General features: G+C 36.5%; 1 protein-coding gene across 1 annotated transcript in view; it reads left to right on the forward strand.

The window, feature by feature from the left end:
• The first annotated feature begins 5,481 nt into the window (after positions 1-5,481).
• The window catches only part of LOC121382240 (tyrosine-protein phosphatase non-receptor type 7-like), a 64,312-nt gene continuing 56,981 nt past the window's right edge, over positions 5,482-12,812 (forward strand). Inside the window, exons 1-2 of the mRNA XM_041511766.1 lie at positions 5,482-5,570; positions 5,708-5,994. Of these exons, the coding sequence (XP_041367700.1) occupies positions 5,501-5,570; positions 5,708-5,994 (357 nt within the window). The 5' untranslated portion in view covers positions 5,482-5,500. The remainder of the gene's footprint in view (positions 5,571-5,707; positions 5,995-12,812) is intronic.

Genomic DNA, 12,812 nt, shown 5'->3' on the forward strand with positions numbered 1-12,812 from the left:
GGGGCCCAATCCGGGACAGAAATTACTTAGGACAATTTTGAAATTAAGCCAATGGGGAATACGGATATTATATAATTAGTTTTTATTTGCGCAGTTCCAAAAATAATAATTAATATAAAATATATAATCCATTTAATTTAAAACTTTGTCGCTAATTTAGAACGAGCATTCAAAAATACAAATAGTACAGAAACTCTTTATTTTAGCCCTATTATTATTTAGTAGGAGGTTGATTAAGGGAGGTTAAGCAGCCGTCACAGGGATTTTGCTTAGTAAGATATCGGTTATTGGACGTCAAATATTTGCTAATTCCGACACGTGATCTTTAGAGAAAACCTAATATACATTTTCCATTAACAGTCAAAATCACCAAATGTTTGACATCCAATAGGAAATCTTTAATGAATCAGTGCACTCTAGAGGTGTCGTTAAACAAAACAAATTTCTTTTTTTTAAGGTCTCAGACGTTGATTAGACCAATTTCATTTAGAATAACGAGAAACACATTTGCCAAAAACTGGTAGGTCTGTTTAAGCAAATGTCCTAAAAGTATTAATGTATAATTAAGTCAATAATAATAATAATAATAATGTTAATAAAAATTAAAATAAATAAATAAAAATAAAATCTATAATTACAGTAAGCAGGGTCGTTTTATTAGTGTTTAATTGTTCTGACAGCTACTCATCTTCTGATTTGTACTGCCGACGGACTTACCCGATGCCGCACTTCGCAAGGATCCTTTTGAGCTCAGGTCCACATATCGTACACATGTCGTGCTCAGTATTGTGTACAAATGTGAAAAAAGGTGTTTTTTGTTTTACGACATCACTAGAGCACATTTATTTATTAATCATCGGCTATTGGATGTCAAACATTTGGCAATTTTGATATATAGTCTTAGAGAGGAAACTCATTACATTCCTTCCATTAGTAGCAAGAGATCTTTTATATGCACCATCCCACAGACAGGATAGAACATACCACGGTCTTTGATATACCAGTCGTGGTGCACTGGCTTGAACGAGAAGCAACCCAATGGGCCCACAGATGGGAATCGATCCCAAACCGACCGCGCATCAAGCGAGCGCTTTACTATTGATCTATGTTCCGCCCATACAAAGATGAATTTCATAAATTCAACGACAATGGGGGCTACCACCTTTGTCACTTATTACAGTGCAAGGTACGGTCTCCACGAGTACTCCAGTACGGGCCCAGTCTAGCAAGACTCGAATCCGTTCACAGGAGTATCCGTGCAAGGAAAGAGACTCATTTCTTACACCCGTTGGTGACAACATCATACGTTATATTTGATATCACATGGGTTGTTTACACATGTATGTGTGTTAAGAATTTCAAGACATACGACTGGCTGCCCCTAGGTGATGATCAGGTCACCAGTGCCATGCATCCAATGAAAAACAACACATAGATTACACTGTGACGTATAGTTAACCTGGCAATCATGTGTCTGTGACGTGTAAGTTAGCTACAAGTGCAACGGCTGTAAATAACTTTTGGACAAAAACGATGTTAAAATTTGCTTAAAACCAGGTTTTTGAACATATGTAAGAAATAGAACAATACATTTACATACCATTTATCTCGCAACTCGTTGTTTAAAAACGTATCAAATTCGCTTTCGCTCGTTAGATATATTTTAAAACAACTCGTTGTGAGATAAATGGTATCTAACGGCCACTCATGTATTATTCTCTATTTAATTATATTTTTTACAATACAATACAATACAATACAATAGGCATACAATACAATACAAAGTGCTTTATTACTGTCTTACATATTATGATGTATACGTATAATTATGATATACATATAAACAGTCTGTTGACCCAGCAATAATAAAGCTAATGATAAGAATAATGAACGAGTAAATATATACATTAAACAAAATAAAATAATTTATTATTATAAATGCTACAACAACTTGCCACATATTATTTAATACGTGCTTTAGCCAACAAACTATTTCTAGCTGTATCTATGTCGATGTGCTATTGTTACAAGATGGGCAGTAGGGCAGTTGATAATATAGTAGCATTTTTCATAGCTGTTCATTTATTGAAATGTGGGAAATTCATCTATGAGTTTGTAAAAATGTTTTTGTGTTTTTATTTCAAGTTTAGGACAATTAATATGCTTGTCGGCGGTTACATTGTAGGGCTATGAGACATGGGGAGAAACAAAAATCAAATACATGTGTGGAATACAGTACAATGGCATGATTTGCCATCCAAGTTTAGCGCTGGAATTAAGATGTATAATGCTATTTTACTTTAAAAGTTTGTTTTGTTTAACGACACCACTAGAACACATACTATTTATTGGGTGTCAAACATTTCTGACGCGTAGTCATCAGAAGAAACCCGCTACATGTTTCCATTAGCAGCAAGGGATCTTTTATATGCACTTTTTCACAGATAATATATAGCACATACCACGGCCTTTGTCCAGTTTTGGTGCATTGGTTGGAATGAGAAAAACTCAACACTTGAATGGATTCACCAAGGTGGTTCGAATCTGCGACGCAACAAACTCAAGTGAGCACTCAACCGACTGAGCTAAATCCCGCCCCCGATCGAGTTTGTAACTTTAAATCTGCTAACACAAGGCAGCGTAAAATACCAGCCAGTGCACCACAACTGGTCATAGGCCGTGGTATGTGCTTTCCTGTCTGTGGGAAAGTGCATATAAAAGATCCCTTGCTGTATTTGAAAAACTGTAGCATTTCCTCTGATGACTACGAGTCATAAGAAAATGTTTTATTTAACGACGCACTCAACACATTTTATTTACGGTTATATGGCGTCAGACATATGGTCAAGGACCACACAGATAATGAGAGGAAACCCGCTGTCGCCACTTCACGGGCTACTCATTTCGATTAGAAGCAAGGGAGCTTTTTATATGCACCATCCCACAGACAGGGTAGTACATGCCATGGCCTTTGATATACCAGTCGTGGTGCACTGGCTGGAATGAGAAATAGCTCAATGGGCCCACCGACGGAGATCGATCACAGACCGACCGTGCATCAAGCGGACGCTTTAGCGCTGGGCTACGTCCCGCCCCACGAGTCATAATTACCAAATGTTTGATATCCAATAGCCGATGATTAATTAATCAATATGCTCTAGTAGTGTCATTAAACAGAACAAAGAAACAATCTCGATTGTGTAGAGCCTGTAGGCCTACATTTTAATTATTAATAATACATTTTATTTATTCGGCCTATAACCAGTTGAAATAGATGTTTCAGGGGTCGAACCGCCCTGCTCAAACGAATTTTCTGTTTTTGACTTAACCATTCCTAGAAACATCACTCGACATAGTATAGACCCCATCCCCACACTGTAGCACTGGGCCCCACTTGCATAAATTCCTGCACACTCGGCGCCCAATACTTTGACATACTTTGGCACCTGCCATATGCAAATGAGCCACATCACTAGAGGGGGTCCAGAGCGAAGTTCACACAGTCAGTAGCAAGTATGTCCACCTTGAGCATTGATACAGGCCTGGCACCGTCGTCTCATTGAGACCACTAAACGCTGGAGAAAGGGATGGTACGGGCTGCGAGGGTTGCTGGCTGGAACCTGTTTCGCAGATGCGTGGTTCGGATCCATGTGTCTTGGCGAGGGGTTGTCATGGGTGGTCAGCCTCTACGGGGACGGTCCCTGACCTGGTTGTTCTGTTGATATCGTTGCCATAAGTGCCATATGGTGTTTCTGTGGATGTTGAATTGATGTGCGACGTCACGCTGCGAGGTCCCAGATTCAAGCATCCCTATGACTCGCCATCTGTCATTTTCATTGAGGCGTGGCATGATACAATTGCATCAAACAGTTCACTAATGGTGTTTTTCTGACTTCTGAAGGCTGCACAGAGTGGCAATGATTTGCGACTGAATGTCTGGCCTTTTATGGTGAACACTGGACAGCATTTCTCCTGAATATTCCATGTTTCTTGCAAAAAGCATGCAATCGGTGCAACAACTGCTTGGTTGCATTTCTTTGAGCTAAGGGACGAGACGTAGCCCAGTGGTAAAGCGCTCGCTCGATGCACGATCGGTTGGGGGGGGGGGGGGGGCCTTTGGGCTATTTCTCGTTCCAGCCAGTGCATCACGACTGGTATATCAAAGGCTGTGGTATGTACTACCCTGTCTGTGGGATGGTGCATATAAAAGATCCCTTGCTGCTTATCGAAAATAGCCCATGAAGTGGTGACAGCGGGTTTCCTCTCTCAATATCCTTAACCATATTCTGACGCCATATAACCGTAAATACAATGTGTTGAGTGCGTCGTTAAATAAAACATTTCTTTTTTTTTCTTTGAGCTGTTTCATGCACATTTTATCTGGTTTACGTCTATAAATCCATTCACAAATTTATTACTTCAAACAATCCATGTCACAAATCGGCCTCGATGGTGTCGTGGTTAGGTCATCGGTCTACAGGCTGGTAGGTACTGGGTTAACCCAGTCGAGGCATGGGATCTTTAATCCAGATACCAACTCCAAACCCTGAGTGAGGGCTCCGCGAGGCTCAATGGATAGGTGTAAACCACTTGCATCGACCAGTGATCCATAACTGGTTCAACAAAGGCCATGGTTTGTGCTATCCTGCCTGTGGGAAGCGCAAATAAAAGATCCCTTGCTGCCTGTCGTAAAAGAGTAGCCTATGTGGCGACAGCGGGTTTCCTCTTAAAAACAGTGTCAGAATGACCATATGTTTGACATCCAATAGCCGATGATAAGATAAACAAAATCTATGTGCTCTAGTGGTGTCCTTAAATAAAGCAAACTTCTTCCCCCCCCCCCCCATTTTACAATAAGTTTTGCCTTTGAATATAAATAAAGCGAAAAATATAGCTTGTGCTCCCACTAGAGGTTGTGCCCACCCCATTCCTTCGGGCCTGCTATATAGACTAATCCTGCACGCTATCTAATAAACAAAAACATGTATTTCTTATTTTATATTATATTGTATGAAGGTAACTGGCGATGCCCGCTTTAATACTAATAGAAACCCTGTTTGAGCCCCCGAAATGTACGAAAGAAGCACGGATTTCATTCATCTACTGCCTGGGTTGTACGCTATGCTTTATTCACAATTTGTAACAGCAGGGTACCACAAAGCACAATGTACAGAACTATATTTTAAAAATTGAAGCACGAGAATGCACTGTAATATCTAACAACAACAATTTATTTGTCCCTACTTATTCCAGTGTTTACCATCGACAAGACGGCTGTTCACTTCGCGCACGAATATCACAAATAATTTCCTTATTTAAAAAAAAAAAAACTCCAAACGGAACTCTCACAGTTTGTTTCCATGATAGAACATGCCTATATAGTGTTTTAAATGTCTAAATAAAGAATATATAAACTGTAGTTTGTAAATATATATGGGTCTAATTTCTTATGCGTAGTCACACAATTTCGTGGCGCGCGCATGGCGGTCTTCAGGATAAGATGGAATCGGTTGTTCCTGCAAATTTACCAAGTTTCATTTGTTTAATCTTTCTAGGGCTAGTATTTACAGGTGAGATCATGTATCCTTCTCAGATATACATATATCGCAATTATTTTGACATTATATTTCTTTCTCGTTTAATGGCACCAAGGTGTCGTTTTGGTGACATCATCATTTATCGAGACATCTGACATCTGTCATTTCAGTTGGAAACGGTGGCGCTCGCTCTCTCCACTATACCACAGCATCCAAAACCGTGAATTTACGCAGACCAAACAGTATACGACAGTTGACCCAACAAATCCATCCATTTCACCTGAATGATGACACGGTTTCACGTATCTCCGACCGAGCCAACGTTGGCCTGCATAGCAGACAACTTGATGGTGATCATGATGAAGAGAAGAAAATGGTTAAAAAAAGAGCGGTGCCGAGAACAAGTTCAAGTCTTGCAATCACAACAGCCATTCCATCAGAGTATATCACAGTTGTGGTAATGTAATGCTTATCCTTTTTTTTTTCCCTTTTTTTTTTCCCTTTTTTTTTTAGCATATTAATTTTGTACATAACAATAATCATGGCATGTATGTGACTGATAAATCATCCTGCACTAAGGTCGACAACAGTCACTCTTCGTATCCTTGTTTTGGCTTCGTACACAATAAACATAACATGTTTTACCATAATTTCACATGAAAACCATATTTTGTAAAAGGTACAATTTTTTAATCACAAGATTTTCTTCAAACAAAAAAATTTCAATAGCAATTTTGCATTGGATTTTTTCCAGGGTTCTTAAAATGGAAACGTCATGTATTCAGTTTATAGTTATTGTAAGGATATGCAAAGTAACGTCATTAGAATACTGACATCATTCAAATTCAAAATTAGCTATATTCAGGGTTTTATCACCTATTTTTCTAAACTGATAATCGGCACCAAGGCTTCTAGAATTTTTACAAAAGCAACTATCCATGAGATCAGTGATTTAAAAAATTAACTAGCCATGAGTAAAAATTAACTAGCTCTACTTTACTCTAAATTAATGCAATTTTATTAATGTAATAATCGGATATGTCACCTAAAGAGAGAGATGTAAAGCTTAAAAACACTAAGATGGTGGTGGGGAACATATTCATATGAAAATAAAATATACTTAATTGCAGTATTTGACAACTGTTTTCAGACATTGGGCATGGCAATACTGTTTACTAGCCTAACATTGAATATCACTAGCCATGGGAGTGGGGCTACCATGATATAGAAGCTCTGCCCCACCAGTCCTCAAAAGATATATTGCAGGAATAGAAGCTGACGCTCGCCCCCTTGCCCCAGGTGAGTAGAAATCCCTGGGGCAAGTACAATTTAAATGGCGCTAGTCCCCCGGGCGAGTAATACTGGGCAGTTGTGACCCAGATTCATGATGCGGACAGTCAAACTATTTTGCCAATGAAACCTGTTAAATATACAAACTGTAGATGTATTTCATCAAAATAAATTGCCATGACAGATCGACAAAGTCAAAAGTATCGCAGTTTCGTTTGGTCGGAACTTTCCGGTTTTTGTTTGAGAATTCTGAAAATTGTCGTAATGTTCCGATTATAGATGAGGCATGTTTGGAAGGGAAAATGTTTTTTATTTGTGTGCTTGTGTGTGTTGGTGTTTTGTATTCGTTTCATCGGTAATAAATACAGTCTTTAATTAAACACATTGTAATAGATCATGTTGGCATCAATCGAGTTTTAACTAGCTGCTTCCAAATGTCTCGAGTGGAGAGTTAAGAGTTTACCAGTGGACATCTGAGTGTATTAGGTATAGCGTGTTATACTTGAACTGAACCTGTGAATGAATGAATAAATGTTTAATGACACCCCAGCACGAAAAATACATCGGCTATTGGATGTCAAACTATGGTAATGCAAACAAATACGGTGATGATCAACATCAATATAAAAATTCAAGACTTAAATAAAAACAGTGTAAAGAACTGTACAAAAATACAAATATCACAGATAGATACTGACTTTTACTCAAAATTTCAATGTGTGCTGTATTGGCCATTCTCAAAGAGAATGTTACACCCCTGCACCACAGTGAGGTTACAGCACGCGCAGGGGTGAACCTGTGAAAACACTGTTCGTTTTTGTATGTTACGCTTATTTTAGTTGCTGTGTATAGTTACCATACAGATTTCGTCTTCTCAAACTGCTTCAATAATGAAGTGGGTGGGGGGTGGGTGGGGGGGAGGTGCTAGTGATTTTTTCCTGGGAACTAGTAACTGTCCTCAACTACTAGTCCCCCAGGCCAGTGAAAATATTTCCTAATTTCTACCACTATTGTTTTTTATTCCCAATTTTGGAGTAAAAAATTCCCAATCAGTGTAAATAATTCTAATTTTTTATTATTATATAAAGGCGTATTTTGAAAACAATACATAAGAGTAGATATTGAATTGAATAAATACAAGTATATATGTATAGTATTAGTCTTATTAAGATGTTTTATTTATATAAATGAAACTGAAAATTCCCCAAAGTTTGTAAAACAACGCTAAAATTCCCAAACTCAAAGCCATGGGTGTGAAGTCAAATTTTAGAAATAAAACCCTGATATTATTAAAATGATTTGCCACATCAACATATAAACTGGTCCATGAACCTTGTCCTCTTTTCAAAATTCTATAACAAGCAGACAACACTGTTTACAGGTCGGTATATTTTGTTTTTCATAATTCTAGACAAAATATTAAGTTTAAGTTTTAGAAGATAAAAGATATAAAAGGTACTTTAAAATTGTTTAAATATATCATATTAAAATAAATATAAATAGTTGGGTCACCAATCCACATCTATTGCGCCGAAACATCGGACATGCAAATCATTTTGGATACAAGGGGGTGCCTACATTTATGCACAATTTTAAAATGTTTATTTACTACAGACATAAAACAATTTGTAACTGTATTACAGATTATGCACTGCTTCATTGGTAAGAGACACATTTTATTTCACAGTGTTCCCATAGAAAATGGTCTAGGAATGATCCGGTACGCCAATACACCAGACAGCACTGTAGTCATTTGGCTCGCCGTATTGTTGTTGTGTTCCCACTCAAATTGATAGGGAAGCACCCCTAACAGATTTTATCCTTCTTCATCACCAATCGAGGTACCATTAGAATAGATTAACAAATTTGATAAGACCAAGATGTCAAAACTAGCGTCCATTTAGAATCAGCTGTTTTTAAAAAAGTCATTATGTGCAGTTGTTATGTTATCCTACTAACAACATGAGTGGAATCTGCCGCATGCTGCGTCACAGGTCTGATGCGATACAGATCAACTGGATTAGTGGGGTTTTTCCCCAAGCGTTTTACAAAAAGTCAGTTTATGAATAATTGGGGTGGTATTTTTGTGTTTTATTTTTAATAATGTAATCTTTATGTATTTATATATATATATATATATATATATATACTGTGTATTAATAATGTGCTATGAGCCTGGCTCCGTATTCAGTAACGTACTTAAGTCATTGTATGATATTTATCGACATACTTAAAATATGTATGTAAGTATCATACTTTGACTTAAGTATATTTATGAATACGGAGCCTGGACCTTTAATAAATCCAATTTGGCTTAAGATAACAACAAAGAAGGCAGTCTTCTTCAGGGCTCTACACAACGAGTAAAACACTCACATTTGCGAATAACTTTTGTTCACAGGCAACTGTTTATTAAAAAGTAGTACTTCGCCAACTGATTCATACGGAATATTGGGCCTAGTAAGCATAAACAATTTGAACATGCATATGAAATCATCAGTTATGAATTAATATCTTAGTAATTAGTATTTAACAGGATTTCGAAACAAATCATGTTTACTTCCTATATTACTTGGCCAAACTCTTGGATCGTCTGAATTCGTTATAGATGCATTTATTTTTAGCTTTAGCCTGAGCATGCACAGTATGATATTATGTACAGGAAGTTTATCCAGCGATAGGGTAAAGTCAGTTGGACAGCTAATGTCCATTTGTATCTTTGATGCATTAAAAGATTACTATACAGTAGCTAGTATTCATTAGACTTCATGTTGTGTACATTCTTTTAATTATTAGCACAGATATGGAGCAGAATATGACTGAATTGTACATTGTACAAAATCCCCCTCCCCCAAAAAAAACCCCACAAACCCAAACAAATAAATATTGGAGCAACAGCATCAGTATTCACATAGTGTATTTCCATATTCCTTTTAACTGAGCATGGCAGAGCAGGGTAGGGGCCAATAATTCTGAATAAAAAATATTATTAGTTGTAAATTTTAAGGCAGTGATGAATTTTACTTGTAGAATGCAGGAAATTGCATTTCAAGACGTCTTGTTTTAAAAAATTTATGTGGAAGCATGCCCCAGAACCCCCAAGAAACTTTGCTTTGCACCCTCAATCTGTCAGCCCCCCTCCCCCGCCCCCCCGAGGACATTGCCATACATTTATTTTATCAAATTATATATTATAGTCCATCTCACAGGAAACACCTTTTTTCAGGCTATGGAATCTACCACAAGTTATTTATTTCTGAGCCAATTTTTTTTTTAAATTGGACACAAAAATAGTAATTTTTTGTTATTTCCAAAATACTTTTGTGTTTATTCTTACATCAAACAAAACTAAAATTATTGACAAAAAAAACGCATTTTTGTAGGATGGGACAGATTATAGGTAAAACTAGTGAGTGGATGGAAAGATTTGGCTAGTGAATATATGTTATTTACTAGCCAGCAGCAAGTGAAATAAAACTTCTGCATTGATGAGCCCTGTTCTTCTTGTTCATAAGCTACACTATAGTAGTCCAATCTGTTGGATGAAGTGAGCTGTTTTTGCAATAGTTCTCTGTCACAATAGAGCTTGGTGTCTGTTTTCTCTTCATTTATAAACATTTGTTTGCAGTATGCACCCTTTTTTTATATTGCCGTCGCAATGCTGTGGTAAAATTAGTTCGCAGCAGACCTTGACTGCTGTCGTTAAATTGTCCGAATTTGAAGGGCTATTAATTCCAGTCATGAAAATATGCTGTGCATGACAGAAATGAGCAAAACAATGAATGCTTAATAATACACCAGTATATACAATACATAGACTTCTTATGGATGTCAAGAAAAGGTTAAAGAACAATACATATATGTGTTGTAAGGAAGAACTCAGTCTTTTGGCTGTAAATGTACATGTTATTGTACACGTGTGTACATTTTATGTATATATGTTCAATGAAACCACTCTAAACCGGATAACCAAGGGACCGCATAAAAAGTATGGTATCTACCCATTAAACAGTAACTGAAACAGGTAATTCGATCATGTGTATATTGCATTAACTTTCTGTTCATAATTAGCTGAGGTGATATTAACAGTGCCATAATGATTGATATAGGCCTGATTAGTTCAGAATGGTTTCCGATTTAGAGTGGTAAATTTTAATGTTAAAAAATGGGTAAACCATGGGACCATTTACTAAGGGTCCAGTTTTGAGGGGTTTCACTAATATTATATATATCCTGTGTGAGAAAGTATTATAAAAAACCCTTTGCAGCTGAGTTGAAGGAATAGACCCTGTGGCAGCAGGTTTCCTCTCATTTTATACATTAGATATGTCACAATTACTATATTTATATATTATATAGTGTACTTTGTTTTAAAAAGCTATATGTACTACAGTTGCTTTGCAGCAAAATGCGATACACCACTCAATCAATTGTTCATTACTACATAAACCTTTCATGGTCCTTGCATCTCCATCAATACACTCCCATACACTCCCATACATATTCTTCCACACAAATATTAAAATAATGTCAGTTTGCATGTCCATATCCCCCCAAAAATAATAAACTTGACCATTTTATATGGGCTATTCAACAAATACTCTAGGGCTGACAGAAGTGTGTAACTGTCAAATAATAATTTTATAAAAAATACTCAAATGAATGTTCATAAAAAAAACTATATTTAAAATGACAAAAATGGATAGCATTTTGGAAATGAACTCTTTATACACATGTATGTATCTACATGTACCTGCAAGTAATATGCAAGTATGTATGTATGACCACTGGGTAAACAATGCACTGGTGTCATTTAACAAATATTCTTTTCCTTCCTTAAGCTCACTTGAGATGGGGTTCAGGAAATCTTTCTTTTGTTACCATGGCAATTTCAGCATGTCACTGCAGTACTTATTGCCAAGGTGCTGGGTCACAAGTAAAAGGCCTGAAGGCAAGTGCTTGTTGTGTCTGAATGTCATCACCTCTTCATCATCTCTTCAACTTGCACTTGTCATTACACTAGTTACTGGTAATCTGTACTGGCTGATTCACTTCCAAGCTTACTGAAAATGGAGCAAGGTTACCGTACAGAAATGACACAGTAACACTACAAGGTAATCTGTGGAGAGTTCACATTGTACTATAAAAGATAAATCTATGCAGATGTCAGAACAGCCAATACAATGTGCTCATTGCTCAAGTTTTATTTTGACAAGCCAGGTATCTGTTAACCCTCAAACTACTGGATTAATTTTTGACAAAAACCATGTTGAGTGGGTACAAGTTTATAACTTTTACTTCCATATATTCCCTTAATTTTGTTTTTTTAAATATATAAAATAAAGTTCTTATTTGAATCTGTAAGTACTGGTATTATTTTCTTGGTTTTTTTTAATTTATGTGATATTTTAGATCAGTTAATGTTGATTAAAATTAGGCAAAAAAATCTAAAAAGACATTTTTGACCAGATGTCCAGTATTTATGTCCATCATTCCCAATAACTGTTTTAATGACCAGAATGGGTTTTTTTAAAAACGAACTATGATTCATATCCCAATATTTGCTGATTTTCATTGCTGGTAAAATGATCAAATTTATTATCAAATTAGCTGTCACAATCAGCTATCAATTCCTTAAAATGACAGCATCATGCCACCATTGTTGTCAAGTGAAAATACTTGCCGAATACCACCTTTTTAACTCTAAATTCCCAGGTATTTTCCATTGAAAAATGAAAAACTAAAGCTGCCATACTGTCCAGTAATCTGTATCCTGTATTGTATTTTTATTTCCGGTCAATGTCGTATGCAAAACAGCGAGGAATATGAATTGGGGAATCGAGACTAGCCTTGGGTTGCTATTTTTGTTCGCCAAATTTTTTGCCTTTCTTCATTTTCTTTTGCCAATCTAAATATATATTCGCCAGTAACATATTTGCATTTCAGTCAAAAGATTTTTTTTTTAAATCTCATTCTTTATGATAA

Source organism: Gigantopelta aegis, chromosome 9 (assembly GCF_016097555.1).
Source record: "Gigantopelta aegis isolate Gae_Host chromosome 9, Gae_host_genome, whole genome shotgun sequence".
Taxonomy (NCBI): domain Eukaryota; kingdom Metazoa; phylum Mollusca; class Gastropoda; order Neomphalida; family Peltospiridae; genus Gigantopelta; species Gigantopelta aegis.